Source organism: Ischnura elegans, chromosome 5, assembly GCF_921293095.1.
Source record: "Ischnura elegans chromosome 5, ioIscEleg1.1, whole genome shotgun sequence".
In the NCBI taxonomy this organism is placed as follows: domain Eukaryota; kingdom Metazoa; phylum Arthropoda; class Insecta; order Odonata; family Coenagrionidae; genus Ischnura; species Ischnura elegans.
In genome coordinates, this window is record NC_060250.1 from 107,395,561 (window position 1) to 107,412,387 (window position 16,827).

General features: G+C 39.5%; 1 protein-coding gene across 1 annotated transcript in view; it reads left to right on the plus strand.

Moving 5' to 3' along the window:
* The window catches only part of LOC124159760 (calmodulin-binding transcription activator 1), a 1,175,022-nt gene that overhangs the window by 1,125,831 nt on the left and 32,364 nt on the right, over nt 1-16,827 (plus strand). Inside the window, exons 7-9 of the mRNA XM_046535673.1 lie at nt 10,960-11,155; nt 14,175-14,221; nt 16,369-16,725. Coding sequence (XP_046391629.1) covers nt 10,960-11,155; nt 14,175-14,221; nt 16,369-16,725 — 600 coding nt within the window. The remainder of the gene's footprint in view (nt 1-10,959; nt 11,156-14,174; nt 14,222-16,368; nt 16,726-16,827) is intronic.

A 16,827-nucleotide genomic window follows, 5' to 3' on the forward strand; every position in this document is an offset into this window, starting at 1 on the left:
GAGCTACAGTCTACACTCCAGATCAAAGTCTTCACTAACCTTTTCTTTAAACTCTTACATAACGATCCTCTTAGAAGCTCCTTCCTGTTCATGAACGCCTCCTTCGCTAATGCAATTCTCTTCCTGATGTCCTTACTACTGTATCCGTTTTCCTCTAACGTACTGCCTAAATAGTTGAATTGTTCAACCTGCTCAAGTTTTTCATCACCCACCTTTATCTTGAGTCTCACATTCCTCGCTCGTGATGCTTTACAAAACCGCATAACCTTAGTTTTCTTGTCATTAATCCTCATCCCATACTCCTCGCAGCGCTCGTATAACGCATCCACTAGAGGTGACTAATTCATGTACGTTACTTCCAGCAAAATTCTCATGAAATTATTTATTGCTTAATAGGTGCCTTAAATTTGATATGTGAGCATGAAATTCATAACCCAGATAGGCCAATGTTAGTTAATGATTACCAAATATAGCATGATATGTATGACGTTGTTGATCAAGATTTGTTGAGAGGATGGGCTTTCCTTTTTTGAACACGGAATTCTCTGTCCATCCTTACTTAATGGTTTTCCAAAATTTTTATCAATCACCAATTTTATTTTAATGTTCAAGTTCAAGAAACCGGTATTTTTTCCATTATTTGATCGGTCGCGAACTTCGAGAGCCATTCACACCGAAAAATCGAAGGCCTTACACCTTTCGTCGATAAGTTCAATGGATTCTTGCGTGATATAAAGGAAGTTCGACGTATTGAAACAACAGGTAGCTGCATTTTTTCGACATTTACAATTGTCGAAAAGTACATTTACCCTTTATTTCAATGCTTTCGTAGGTAACCTTATGACGTCAAAAACTCGTAACAAGTGTGTCACAGCTTTCCCGCTATTCCTCGACCTTGTGCATGGACCGTTTTGTGGTTTGTTGATGTTTACACTCTTGTTAGCGACTCCTTCGCTCAACAAATGTTTCACCCTAAACGAACTAGATGACTAATGACCTCACATACTCATAGAAAATTGACGGGTATTTACGTGTTTTCTTATTTTACACTTTCGAACGAATGGCTGAACTGAGCCGCGTTATTTTTGACCCTTTCCGTTCCGTTAAACCTCACAACGGGGTATCCTTCACGATTCCGGCCATACTCAGCCTAATCCTTCTATTCTACCCGTCTTTAAGCCCCATGTGTTTTGGAGAGGCTTTATTTTTACATCGACTTCTCGTATATATAGTGCTGCTACTATCATACCCTTTGAATTGGATACTAACTGGGTCAGTGCTTTGAAATTGGGCTTCTCCTAATCGATACGATGGTAGCAACTACTCCTGTAAATTAAATTCCCCCCGAGTGATATACCACTTTGAGATGATATTAGCGTCTCTTCCTACGCATGATGTAACCCCCTTGTCTCGGCTAATCTTGCTCAGTAATTCATTCGCCGCGAAATGTGTGTATGCTTGTTGTTTTATCCTCTTGTACCGATGGCCCTAACGCCAAACTTCACCTTTGAAGGTTGAAACTTGGTCCCAACTTTTCTCCTCGCAGCAACTTGGCAAAGGTAACATGAGGAGTGGAGCGTTGAGCTTGATGGGAGTAATACATAGAACCACAATGGCTTTCATCAATACGTGTGCTGAGATGAAACATTCGGTCGAAGCTCGATAGTTAGACCGTGTTTGTGCACATCACATATCACCCCAAGTCGTTCAAGTATCGAGTTCATTCGACACGTCTTCGAAATTTTAATGCTCATAGGATTAAATACGAATTAGAATAACTTCTGATCCCAGTTAATTTTTCCTGGCAACTATTTTTCCGTGTTTGTTATTCATTTCTCAATTAATCTTGAATTCCCTAAAGGTAGTAAAACACACAATATCCCGAACTTTCATGTCGCTTCTTTAGGATTTTTCCGAAATGGTTTTTGAATGGTTATTTCTCACGCTAACTTTCGTGACCTGATGCTGATTTGTTATTTTCCTTTCTTTAACTATATTTTATGGGTAAATAATCTTTTTCGGATATTTGGAAAGCTCATTATCGATGGATTATACCGTATCAACTAAATAAAGGTAGCTTGAAAGTTTTATTTGCCTGAATTCACTTGCGAATACAACTGGTTACCATTCTGCGGATTCATTTTCATTATAAAGGGACAATGTGTTCATCAGGGTATGATTTGGTAAGTTTTTCCGCTGTGATTTGATTTTATGACATGGCCTTAGCTACTGTGAGGAGAAAATCTCTGCTTTAATCCTACTGAATTCTTCGAAGTTGACCTTTCCTACCACGCGAGCTTCATCCTTTGAAAAACATAAATTTCTAACAAGAATAACTTTAAACTTACTCATAATTTATAAATATTCTTGCTCATATTCAGAAATAAAACATGAAACTTTCCCTCAAATTCGCCTTATTCATGTATCCGTTGTTTAATGTAATTTTTAAATTAGTAATATGATGAAGATTCCAAAATTTACAGCGCTTAGTCATGCGGTGTAAATTCGGAAAATTTTCCATGGAGGAATCGTTCCTGTAGTTTACAAATATTGATCGTTCAGACCAATTATCAACACATTTTATGCAAAACAATTGGGTTACCCTTAAACCTGACATCACTCTTGGGTTTTGAGGCTGAATTTATTCAGAGAGAGAGAGATGGAGAGAGAGAGAAAGCTCTCTAATCATACAGTTGTCCCCTTGCTCAACAGGCTGGAATAAACCTGGTATGTATACCTTTGATCCACACCCAGGGCTTGCATCCCCAATTACTGCAACATCCATGAAGCATGTTATTGTGGTCAAAGCTTCGAAAAATTAAGTGCCCGGGATATAATGACATGGGAATGGAAATGAAATGAGAGAATTCGAGTGATTGCTCGTCCCGCGAATATTCGCCTACCACTTTCGAACATTCTCCTGTGAATTAGCTTCCTCCACAGTCTCTAATAAGGAATAATGCTTGCATGCTTGTATTCCCATTTACTACTTTTACAGGATCATTATTTTAAACACAAAATATACCATGGATGTATCACGGAAACCATATGAAATTATTAATTAATTGGTTTGCGCACGTTTCTCTTTCGTTCTCTGAATATCCGCTGTACATTTTCAAATATTCATTGATATATTACGATCTTGAGTGTATAAATCCTGAAATTACCTAGTAAACTAATCGCCTTTTGCTTAATTTAAAGTATTTTATACAATCGACTTTGGTAAGGGCATAGAGTAAGTATATACTTACTCTATGGTAAGGGGGTCAAGCAGATTTTAGCCAAAATTCCCTTTTCTTCACCTCTAAGCCTGCGTTAGTCTTCAATGGCTTCCTGCTAAATCTTTTACTTACAGTTTCAACTCTTGATTTTTTTATTATTTGAGAACATTGATTTCTGGGCATTCTCTCTTAATTCTGGGTATGTAAGAATACCTTAAGAATGTGGATATAATGTGGGGGCATAAATAAATATTGAGCTCTTCAAGGTACAATTGAAGAAATTATCCGAAAATTATAAATAAACTACAAATAATGTTAGAATTCAGGTGTAACTGAAGGGGCATTGTCACGAGGTAAAATTGTGTTCACGTAGCAGTTCATGTATATTGCTAATAACGCTGGTTATTCAAAATTGTAAGTAAGATGCATTTTAAAGTTAATATGTATGGATGAAACAAGCGTCATTCACTTGCGAATTCAATCAGAAAGCGAGCTTGTGGGTGAATCCCTGGGATTGCATTTTGAGCGTCACAGTGTCGTCCGAACTGATCCTGGATTCGGCGATGCGTGCCTCGGGCGTTTGGCGGAGCGATTTGGCCCGAGCCGCCGCGAAATCAAATGGCCGCGCGTTACTCGTGCATGCATGCGATCGACGCCGCGCCGTCTACGGACTTACGAGGTCAACACGGGTTGCCCAGTCCTCGCCCGCCGGAGCGGTCAGCGGAGGTATAGGCAGCGGGCAAGTGACCCAAAGCGTTGGCTGTAGACCGTGCTTGATTAAGGCCGGGAAACGAGTTTTTAAGGAAGGTCTTCCGTCGCCACGTGATTCAACATTAATTTTGAACTTCACATTTCCATAAGATGGTGAATTTTTAACGTTTTTTATCATAATGCATGGCGTCTCATATGTACGTGCAATGGTGGCTAGCCGAAATTTAATATTTTATTCGCCAAAACAAGCATCTTCATTAGAACCTCTATGAAGATAGGAATTTTGAAGTGCGGTATAAAAAATATACAATGGAAAGTCAAAATTTTTCATAGACAATCTTTTAATTGCCATTTAAAAAAAACGAGTACTCAATTGCACGTTATATAATCGTGTATTAGCGTTTTATTTTTACCGTGTTTGGTATGCAATGACGCACCTTTTTTCATTTATATTGCATTTCTTACTGCTACCAGAAAATTGTCCTCATTAGAGCCTATACAAATACATGGATTTGTGAACGCAACTTCCGAACGTGATTGCATGGTAATCCTAGCTTTTTCAATCGACGACCAATAAAATACTATTAGAATGGCATATTTTTAAATTTTCATATAATTGCATTTACTCCGAAACCTCCTTTACGAGGAAGTAGTTAATTGAAAAGGAGACTTTCACATGACCGTTGCAATTATCGTGATGACGGTACTGAGTGCCTCCATAGAAAATATACCATCTTGAGTGCGGAGTTCAGGAAATACGCAATGTGAAAAATGTTTACCACATAAAAAACTTTCTACAGACCAGTTTAAGTTTGGTGCATAATGTGAATTAGTCGACCGCTGTAATTATAATAAGGTGCTCATATTTAAATTACCCGCTTAAAACTCTTTACTAGACATTTCTTTGAAAATGCATCAAAAATTTATGTCAATTTATTCTTTTTGCACGGCTTGAATATTAAAGATGTCATTGAAGGATCTCGGCTGCCGTTCATTATTTATTCTTACTGTACAGCTTCTTGACTTTATCATTTTAAGTATCACAAAATATGAAAATGTATTCAGTTTTCCATGAATAATACGCATTTTTTGTCAATAACAGCTATTTTGTGCTGCAAAAAACATCTCTTTAGCCCCTTGTACCTCTAATATTATGCTCTATATTTTATCCCCATTCGAGGCACTTCAAAGAATTAAACCAAAGCATGGGCTGAAAGCGAAATTATTATTTGTTTTTCTTTGATGAAGGGAAGTTATTCTTCTTAATGTTCTGATGCAGGTATTGATAACCTTTAAAAAAAATCAAAAGTCGTTTAACTCCTCATGGCCATAAATCAAATCGGTATCGCCATTAATCCTTTTCTTTATCTAAATGCCTTTAAACCTACGCTGAAATCAAAGGATTTTTGTTTTCCATTCTTGAAGGTTATTCATAAGTTATATTTATTATAATTTATCGGAAAAAAACTTTCTTCCGTTGAAATTCTTGCACCCATAGAATTATACCCATAGTTTTCTTTGTTACGTTTACCAGGTTCCCTTTTTAATCCAACTCGGGGAAACTCAAACTTTATCATTAGAGCGAACCTACCGCACATGTTGTGCGTTCCGAATGAAACCTCAACTTCGGTAGTTAAAAAATAATAACTGGGTATCATTTTGAGCCTCCTTCAGTCGGATCTATGACCCAAAAAAAATCTGTGAGAGAGGGCTCAAGTTTCTACCCGGCCCAGTTAATAAAAAGCTTTTTTTGCGCTAAATAAAAAAATCGCATCGCACGAGAAAAAAAAATTCCAGTTTCGTGTGCCCCACTTCGAACCTTTATCCATTCTTAATTATGTCGGAAAATCTCTCGCCGTCTCGACGGAGGGCATTTTTAATGGAGCGGCTCCGATTTTCGAGTTGCACGTGAACCGCCCCTGGGAAAGGTAAGGCGCCAAGAGAAAGAGATCTCTCAGCCGAAGTCTCTTTCGACTCCTCCGGTCTCGCACAAAGACCCTCCCGGAAGAGAGAGAGGATGTGCTTCATATTACGTGACCTTTGATGCCGGCTGGAAAACAAACTCGGGCTCGTGAGGAGATTTCGATCCGAAACACAAGGCGGAGACCGCGGTGCCGCCGGGCTGAGAGACGTGAGGGTGGGATGTTGGTTCTTTTCTCTCTACCCCCCCTTCCTCTCCATTGCCTCCATTTCAACCCCCGCGGCATCACCTTCCAGATCCCGCGGTTGGGTAGGATGTGGTGAATATACTTATACTTGTCCTTCGCGCATTCAGAGTCATCGTTTGGGAGAGGAAGTGGGGGAGGAACATCTTGAGATCGTCCCGTCTCAAGGCTTCTTGAGATCTCCTCCAAAACATGCCGCCTCCGGGTCACTGTGTGCGGGTCCCTCTCATATTGGAATACATCTCCTGGCTTATAAACTGCATAACATGGGATGAAAGAAGTTGAAGGGCAGGGGGCTCAGTGGGCCTCAGTTATCCGGGAAGGTATGTGGAATAGAAAAGGAACGTTCGTTGGCCAAAAAATATCAGGGTGGTCTGCCAGTAGGGCAGAAATGCGCTGAAATGGAAGGTCATATTTAAGTGATCAGGTGCGTGAACAGTTGGTTGATGTCACTCCAAGAAGAGTCGACCCGTTAATGCTTTTTGTTGAGGCATGATAATGTGAAACTGGGTGTATGCTCATCAGAAACTGTTAGTAGGTTCGGAGGAAACATGTATTATTGATTGATGAATATGGTTGAAACTTACTCAAAACTTTAATTTCAAAAATACACGTAGTCTATACAGACTACAACAGGTCTTTGATTTTGATTACGTGGCGCTTTTAAACCTACGATTCGGATGCATATCCATAAGTCTTTTGATCTTGGGATCAATCTTTTCACTCCTGATCATTAGATTAGATTAGGTAAAAGATAATTTCGAGGCAATATGAGCCGTAATAAATTCCTTATTTTGATTTTGTTTGGACGATAAGAGTTCGGAATTTCGCTATTTTGATTGCTATTAATATTTAACCGGAATAAGGCTAGGTTTCGAGGCGCAGATTAACTTCTTGAAATAATTAAAGAAGAGTTCAGTAAATTGTGCGTAGGTATCCTAGGAGGATACTATATTTAATTCTAATTAGGTAATAAGTACTTCTGCAACTTCTCCAATAACGTTTGTATTTGCAAAACATTATACGTGGGAAGCCTAATTTTTCGCCCACCATATAATTGAGTGCGATAAAGACAACATATTTTGGAATGGTCACGAATGTAGGTAACATTCACTGCGTTCTCCTATGAAACCACCGTAACACTCATCTGCACTGATCCGTTCCGTTTTTGTCGTCTTAAGAAACATTGTGCGATGCACTCTTTCAAAAACACAGGACCCAACACAGCTTCGAATTCTCTTCCCTTTCTTCTCGCCCCTGCAAAATGCCCACTTACTAATCGAAGAGGAAAACTAGTGAAAATACTTCATATTTCTTTTAATTAAGCAATGACTGTGTGGATTTTCACTGATTTTATAGCATGACTGTAATTAGGTTTGGTTGTGGGATGCAGATAAAGTTCCCTAAATAGTCAGTCATAGGTGGGAAACGATTCGTTTCGACCGCGGCGCGGTGATGCGTGAAATACGATGCATTTTTTTCTAATGTTTTGCAATATAATGTTTACAAATACGAGGGATAGTTTTGAAAAGTTATGAATTTGATATATCACATGATAGAATGTTTATATTATATTTATGCATAAAATTAGTTAAACATCCCTAATTATACGCGAGTGGCGACTTTTGTAAACCCATTCTAATGCGCGGTGGATGACAACACATTTAGCGGCCGACTTGAGGATCCTCTTTTGTAATATTCGTGGAAAATACATACAAGATTATATTCTTTATGATTTTACATAAAGAATTTCAAACGACCTTCAACCAATCGGAGGACACCTGAACCTAATTATTGAATTCGCTAAACGGTCGATTCGGCTCAGTGTGAAATTGGACATTCATTGAGTAGCGTCGACTGCCTCGCTCTGATTGGTCGACGGGCCAGTCGCAGCCGCAGTCGCGGTCGCAGCGGCGGTCGCAGTCGCTAGTGTGATACGGCCTTAACAAGCCTTGAAAATGGGAGACAAGTCGTCTTCCGAAACGTCGGCCTATACGACTGAGTTAACGTCGTTGAAAACCCGTGAAGAATTCTTCAATATATTTCACCAGGAGAAATTCAAATCGTTTATTATTATTATTATTGTTGGTTAGCGTCTTGGAAGTTGGTCTTTAAGAATGAAATGCAAAATTTTGGTCAAACGTTTCGGTATATTTTTATACCTTCTTCATGGTTTTTTGCAACGAATATCAAACAAAGCATACGAATTGCAAAAAAGTCCTGAAGGTAAAAAATATACGAATTCATCAATAATAATAATAATAACTGCGATTCCGGGTACGGATGAATAACCCATTCTCTGATCTTTCAATACTCCCTTCCCCTCTTCCCCTACCCCACCTCCCCACTCACTAATTTACGCGCGCAACTTATTCCCTCGTGGTCGTCGTCCCCCCTCTCCCTTCCCTCCGAGCAATCTCTTCCCGTCCCTTTGGTGTGTAAGAGTGTCCCTCTCCGTCGTAACCTTTGACCATCTCTCTTGACGCCCACGCGCGCGAGCCCGCCAAAGAGAGAGAGGAAAAAAAAGAGTGCCCATGAATATTCAAAGGCATACTCATATACTGCACGTCGTCGGCCTGTGTACTCTCCCATCCTCCTGATGCATCGCATTCTTCGCCACCCCTCCCCCCATCTTTCGTGTGCACACTCTCCCCCTCCCCACCCTGCTATAACCCCGCGTGTCCGACAAGACACCTCCTTGAGTATCTAGGACGGGTACGGGGACTATGCTGCAGACTACCGAAAACGTACCGAGGGCGGGCTCGCGGGGTTACGTTCCTGAGGGCCGGGTCTGTTAAGCCCGAGACTTTTCACCCGCGCACCTTGGGAGGGAAATGACAGAAGAAGGAAAAATGATAGGAGGCGTCGCCGCGATGAGAGCTCGAGGGATAGGGATGGAAGGAGTGGGACAGGGAAATCCCAAATTCGTCATTAGGGCGGCGTGGGCCATTTCTAGGGAAACCATAATTCCATGTTTCTGCGGAAAGGAAAGATTTTCCTATGGAGAAGAAAAAGCCTACGATTTTCCGTAGATAACTGTGCTGTAGACCAAGGGCGTATCCAGGATTTTTTCTGGGGGAGTCATATACGTCTGAAAGGCAAACGCTTTTCTCATATTTGGGATCTAGAACAATATAAAACAACTGCACGAAATACACTCTTCATCTCCATACTTCGTAACACAAGGCATAGCAATAGATACAAAGACGCAGGAGCAATCCGATTGTTATTACAATCCGAAAATTATGTTCCGTTCCCACTCCATCTCGCCTGAAACCTCAGATTATATTCATAACAATAGTAATGATAACGGGGCTTTATTAAAAAACTTGTACATTTTTTAAACATCTGGGGGGGGGGGGTACGTGCTCCCGTGCCCCCCGCAAACCCGCCATTGCTGTGGACGGTCAGCGGAGATCATTATTCTCCCCACAACCTCTTGCCACCACTCCGTATCCTCGCGGACATCTAAGCAGAAAATACCACCCCCTCTCCGCTGTCAACCGTCAAACTACCGAACCCTGCGAAATCCCTTCTCCTTTCGGCAGTGGTCGAAGGGGGTGGGAGAGGGTACTCCGTGACGTAATATCCTCAGATCTTCATTGCTGACCTCCTTTCCGGCACAGCCAACTCCCCCCCCCCCCAAAACCACCTCCCTCTCCTCCCTCACTCTTTTCTCTTTGAACCATCCCCGCCGATATGGATGCCGAAAGTGTGTCACAGATGTGCCTCTTACCTGCTTCGGTTTTCCATTGCTATTCGGTTTTCACCTCGTGGTGCCTGGTCACAATAGTCGAAATAACACTTTTCCTTCAGTGCTACTTCCATTTAACTAGTACTCTATGCTAAGTGCGCAGTCAATATGCTCTTAAAATATGTACCTCTGGGAAAGGAAGAAACCTCTTCAGTTTTTCCATGCTACTTTTCTGTTTTCACAGATTACGATCATTTTTCAGTATTTTTAAGATTTCATATCTAAAAATTAAACTGTGAAAGGTATTAACTGTGTTTTTAGTACACTACGTTAAAAATTCCTCCTATCGATATCCATACTTAATTTACCTCTGATCAACTCTGACTTTTTGTGATCTCATTGTTTTATAGTAGTAATATATCTCTCTTCTTCAACTGTGTTTTCATCGAAATAAGGTGCGATGCCTAGCCCATGGTTTCTTTTTGAGGTGCTTTCCTCTGCGACACCCCGGTAATTTCACACTATTCCAGTATGCATATTTTGTTTGCTTTCACCTAACAGCACTCATATTTTTGAGGTGGCAAGACCACTTCCATGTGATAATTAAAGTTCATATTGCGAAACAAAAATTACCCTCGATTTCCTCTAACCATATCCGTCACAACGTGAAGGCAATGCCGTCTCATTTTCTTGAATTTTTCCTATTGTTTCCTATCAGGAAAATCGGAGAAGTGTCAGAAACTTAAAAAGGCTGAAAATATTTGAAAAGTAAGTAATCAGCAGAGAAGAATTTTGATTTCACGAACAAGAACTAGTGATGCTTTTTTCGCGTGTCTTTGAATTAAAAAATAGGAATTTAAAGTATAATAATTGTAACGTGACCTCATGTTTACCCCCCTTGATGTATCTATAGGCGATGCGACTTTAATGTATAAGCACTTAACTTTCTTCAGATGAATACTCTCTCTAAATAGTGTCAATTATTTTTATTTGGTATTCTAGCGGTGATGAACTTAATATAATTTGAAAACAGCGAATTTACTTGTGAAGTGTTTTTAAATCTAGAATATTAGTTTTCTGCGCATGTTAGTAGGTATATTATTCATTAATGAGACTTTTCTTTTCATTTTACTCATTGTCGTATTTTCCTGTTTTTTTTTACCCACAGAATCCTGACATAGTACTGGTGCACTATTTGAATGTTCCTTACCCGGACGACAACAAACTGGTCATCACTCCGAGCCTCGCCCTGTGGGGAGACAAGAAGGAATGGACGAAGGAGGAATTGGTGTCACAGCTCAAGCCGATGTGTGAGTGCGCCACCCGCCATGTTCCATATCGTCTGGCCGGCAGCGTTGTCAAGGGTGAAGGAAACCTATCGTGTGAATATGCATGGCCACCTATACATATATTTTTTACATCAATCTCTTACATTCTTCGTACTCTCGTTATTTCTTCCTTGTTTATGTTTCAGTTTTGCTGCGTTTCACACTTTCGTATCCATCTTTGCTTTGTTAATGAAAAGCTTTACCGTATCTACACGGTTTGCCGTCAATCTGTCTTCATTTTACTGATTCTAGGGCACTTGTATCCAGATCGGTGAAGGATAAAAAGTTTACTTGAGAGTGCACCTTATCATGCTGCATTTGAGCGGAGTATTGAGTTTCACTATTTGATAATCAAAATTTTAAATCGTGACGTTTTGGAGTATTTCTTGTTCCATAGCGGCAAAAGTATTCGATGCGCGTTAAGTATTACTTGAGCCTAGTTTGTAATGAAATATCAATTTCAAACCGTAATCTGTTCATCTCATGCTAGAATATCATAATGCTTTTCTCTTTTTTTGCCTAAGCATATTTTTAATCTTATAAAATTATTATCTAGATTAAACTTTATACCTAGTCCGAGTAACAATTTTTCACAAAAATCATTCGCATAAATGTTACCATAAATACCAATCTTCTTTCCTACAAAACATACGTGTTCACTAGTCATTACACATATTGTTGAATATTACATCATTCAAAGGAAGATTTTTTAAAACTGCATTGAAGTTCTGTATTATTTTAAGCTTTCGGCATAATTTTAGGTAGACCTTTTCCTTCGCTTAATGAAACTATATGCGCGCATCTATTATTTCCTATTTATACTACCTAAATATTCACTTCTTTAACCTTTTTTCCAGTCATTCCTGCTAACACTCTACTGATACTGCCTTAGAGTTGCTAGTAGGCGCACTGATTTCACTGCTCTCTATCTAATGTAGGTGGCCAAACCTTTATGTTCCTTCATCTTGCTGCCATGGTGTATCTCTTAAGAATTTAAGTGTTTAAATAGATATGTGTGCCAAAAATGTTTGATTTTGTTGGTTTCGTAAAGGGTTGTCAACAGTCATTTGTGTACCAGTTAATAAGTAACACAGTGACACAGAAAAATGGGGACATATTGCTTGCTGATAGGGTAAATTACCATAATTAAATGCCTTATGCCGATACATTTTATATTTTGCCATGAGTAACTTGAGTTTTTCTTATTACATTTGTCATTTTTTATTCCCCGTTAAGTAATCCGTTAACTTAAGGAGCATTTGCGGACTGCACTTCCGTATGAAATGTGACTCTTCATCGGACTGCTAATTTAAAATTTTGTGAACATTGGTTGGGTCTTGGCTGGTAAGCTGACAAAGCTTTGGTGCATTGGATTGCATGTTTTAATGCACTCGGTAGCTTGGATAGTAATAAATAGGCCCCTAGTTGCGGCATTTGCTGCAGCTTCGCACTTTGCTTGTCAATTGACCTTCAAGATCTTTATGAATATGAAATGCAGACGGGAGAAAACGGAATCGTGAGCATGCAAGTTTTGATGAGTAATTAACTAGCGGGCATCGGGCTTAAACATTCTTTTTGTGAGCTGGGAGCATCAATAATTTGCCACTTTTTAAGTAGTTATTTAGAAAAAAAACGTATTTATATATTCCTGTCCCTTTTCTTCATCTAATTGACTAATGATTAGTTATTACTTTAAATCGGTCATGAATTTTGGGGTTAGCATGCTCTTATTTTGTTGTTATCACTCTCGGGTGAATTTGAATGTAAGCGCATGAATCACGTCATCCTCGCGTAAGCTATGTAAAAATGCTTCCATTATGCCGCTACAAATGATATTAAGTACGCTCAAAATTTAGTTATTCCCATCTAATCTGAATTTGGATTGAGATTTTCATAGTTAATTCATGCAATAAACATAGCTCTTTTCTACCGTCAACAAACGAGTTCTTAAATTGCAAAAGTGTCTCGACTTACTCGTAATACTCATTTTCACTGAAAACAAAGTTTAATTTTTCATTCAAAATGAGTAAATTCCGTAAAATATCCCCAGAAACTATCAACTTTGTAATAATTTCCGTTTTTAAAGAAATTTTACCCTCTAAATTGTTGTTTTACACGTCCTCAACTAAAATAATTTTGTAGATATACGATAATATCCAAAGTGATCTAATCTAATTCGTAAATTAATGAAATATGTTAAAACATATTTCATTAATTTACGAATTCTCGTGGTAGTTGGAAAAAGTATATATTACTTTTATTTCATCTCGTCCAAGTTTTGCAAGTAGTTCGCAATTAGGCACCTCTTTTAACTGACGTATTTCAGATTAGGTATATATTCCCGGTATGAACTCCTCTTTTATGATTTTTAGCTTTATTTTTTTAACAGTTTTTAAATTCTTAAGCATTAATCGAATGGCAAAAGTTGGTTTTTAATGTAGCTGCCTCGTTTTATGACCTACTACTTCTCTCATTTTCTTACCAAGTAGTGCAAAAATACGAATAATTGAATGAAAACCTTTGAATTTGAAGTTCTTGTATTCGAGAATATTTTCATTCATTTTTTTTAATCAACATAATCCCAACCCTTCGCTTTTATAACCCGCGTGATTAATCGGCGGGCGGGTAATTACTTTTATTGATTATTATATTGGACGAAAATCTTATTTTAGAAATCTTAATGACGGAATTTCTCGATTAAAAGTAATGCAGTGCGCAACCGAGGGAAACTCATGGTAATTTTGCCTTTTTACCGTCAAATTGAAGGGCGACCTACTGATGATGTTCATTTACGGTATTCTCAGGCTACAAAGAAACAATGCTACGGTCGCTATCCTTTTCCATCGGATGGACAAGGTTGGTATTTGACAAGTCCAACGCGGCCGTATGATACTTTTTTCAAACAGAAACACATTGAACTATTGCTAGTGGTGGAAAAGAGCGTATCATTTTGGCGCTTGTATTTTTGAGCTGAAGCACATTGCACGATTCAAAACATCAATAACACCGATTTTGAATCTTTACTAAAGGACTTATTTTTTCTTCTTTGGTCCAGTTTTCAGCGAGGATGAGCCGGATCTCAACAATGAGCTGGAAATATCGGTAAGTTTATCGGTTTTATTCCGTTTCTAATGACTTTTATTAAATTATCGACTTGATGGTCTGTTGATTCATTAGTATATTTCTCCTATGCAGCCCCTTTTTTATATCTCTACATTGGTACTGTAACTCCATTTTTTAATTCTTTTATTTTGGAAGAGAAAAAAAATTCATTACTTTTCCGGCAACCTTGTAATTGAAGAATGAATATGCAGTTCATTTTTATACCCCTTGGAATGAAAGAGACGTTCTCACAAATGTTGCCTTAATTTACAATTTGGCTGCGAAGAGTTGTCCCTTTCAACGAACCGTTATGTTTTTTCCAATATTTTATTATCTCTTTCTTGTAGAATGAAATTTTTAACCAATATGACGTCTAGCCCGCACGATTTATGCCAATGCATAAAATTCTTGGTTGAGGACTTTGACTATGTTATTATTCCAGTTAAGATAATGAATGAAAACGCACCTATAAAACCGGTAACTAAAAGCATCTGTGAATGATAAGGATTACTTTTTCGCTTACTTTTCTAACTCTACCGAAGAGAGAAATTCTCCCAAGGAAAAAACATTTGATTTGACCTTGATTTGAACTGGAATCGTTTTAATGTTGGGCCTAGAATGTATTGTTCTGAATGGATTCGGAGGATTTTACCCTTTTTAGGTGCAAGGTTTGGTCCACGAAATCCTGTATTCAATTGGTGCACGTTTAACTTCGGTGGCGCGATAGCGAGTGGCTCGAGCTTGGGGGAACTATAACTCATAAATTCATGCTTCTACATCAAAGCAAACAAAACATTGTCTCATACAATGCCTTTGCTTTAGAAAAGGTATAGTTTCATCGTGGGTCAAAAATATCTACCCTTGTTTTGCATTGATGCAGTTTAAAAGTAAAATGTCCCGTAGAGCAGAGGATACCAATGATTGGAAGTAGCAAGATTTTAACTCGCGGATATGCGCATGACGTCCATCATTTTTAGAGAAGGAATGCATTCTTTGTCAATGGAATCGCTCGCTCGGACGCAAAATATATATTCATCAAAATAACTGAAGGGAAAGATGAGATGCGAAGAAGTGAAATTTTTTCCATTCAGCCATTCTCTCGTAGGTTTGAAATGAAATAGTGCGAGAGCTACTGCCTTTTTTCCTGAGTTAGAGACGCTATTAGCGTTTGATTCATTTATTTGTTCTGGGAGAACATTTCCTTGAAGGAAGGAATGGCTCACAACTGTGGAAACATCAACGAACAACGCAAGGCCCATGAACAAAAGCTGAGTGGTGAAGAAGCAGCGACCCACTTGGAATTAGTTCGTGACATCTCCTTATTTTTCAATGGGATAAATACGTCGCTTTCTCGCCTCGGACAGCTCTAAAACTAAGAGATGGATTATAAAACATAAAATATGCCGGTCTCTTCAATTTTCAAAGTCAATCACAAAGGGCATTAATCAGTAAATCGGTGAACGAGGCTATTCTCAAAACTAACAAGTGCAAGTGCACCGTAATCCGCTGTTCACGCATTTTTTTCTTTTCCATTTCAAACCTGAGACTTGTTCTGCGTATACGCAGAATTTCAGAATGAAAAGCAAACATGAAAGGAATTGGATTGCTTTCTATTTTGAATACGGTCGTAAAGCAATGATTGCTTTTGCTCGATTCTAGGGGACTACATAGAGGAGGCCCAATTCCTTCCGATAGAAGGCTGATTTCTGTTGCCACTTCGTGCGCATGTTAATCGGTTTTTTTTTAAGCCGAGGCGCGGTGATGATTGCAATGCGATCCGGTTTTTTCCAAAATATTTTGCAATATAATGTTTGTCATTGCGAGGAATAGCATTGAAAAGTTATGAATTTCATATATCACATCATTGTGTATGTAAATTTTGGTTAACGCCCCTAATTATACCATATTTCCCCCTGAAACTCGATCACCTTATCCGTCAGCCACATTGTGGCGACTTTTGTAATGTCATTTAAATGCGCAATGGGTGATAACACATGCAGAGGCCGATTTGAGGATCCTCTGTAGTAATATACGTGGCTCGATCAATCAGGAAAGGAGGAAGGAACATGTGAATGGCGGCTGAAGGCCATGTCCCTTGTGATTCAGGGTGAGGACTTCACGCACTTCGGATGTTGTTCATTTTTCAGACGGCGGAGACGGTGGAGGCGATCGTGTCTCAGCTGATGGAGAAGCAGCGTCAGGCGCGTCAGGCGGCCATGAGCAAGCAGCTCGAGTGCGGCTGTCCGGACTCGACGTGCGCGGACGGCAAGGCGTGTGCCCACCCGATGCGCCGCATCTCGGCCGCCAAGGCCTCGCCCTCCTCCTCATCGTCCTCCTCCTCGTCCGCGCTGCCCTCCTCATCGTCCACGGCCGCGCCCGACGCCACATCCACCACGCCATCCGCCAACGCGAACGCCAACGCCGCCAACAACAACAATGCAGCCGGCACCCCGTCCAGACACCACCTGCTCACCATGGCTGCCCTCAACGACAACAACAACCAGGTGGGTACGAGGCGGAGAAGCTCTCAAGGGGTCTCGAATGTAATAGCCAGTGCAGTCCCATCTCATTTAAATCCATTAAAAGGATTCCCAAGACATTAGGGA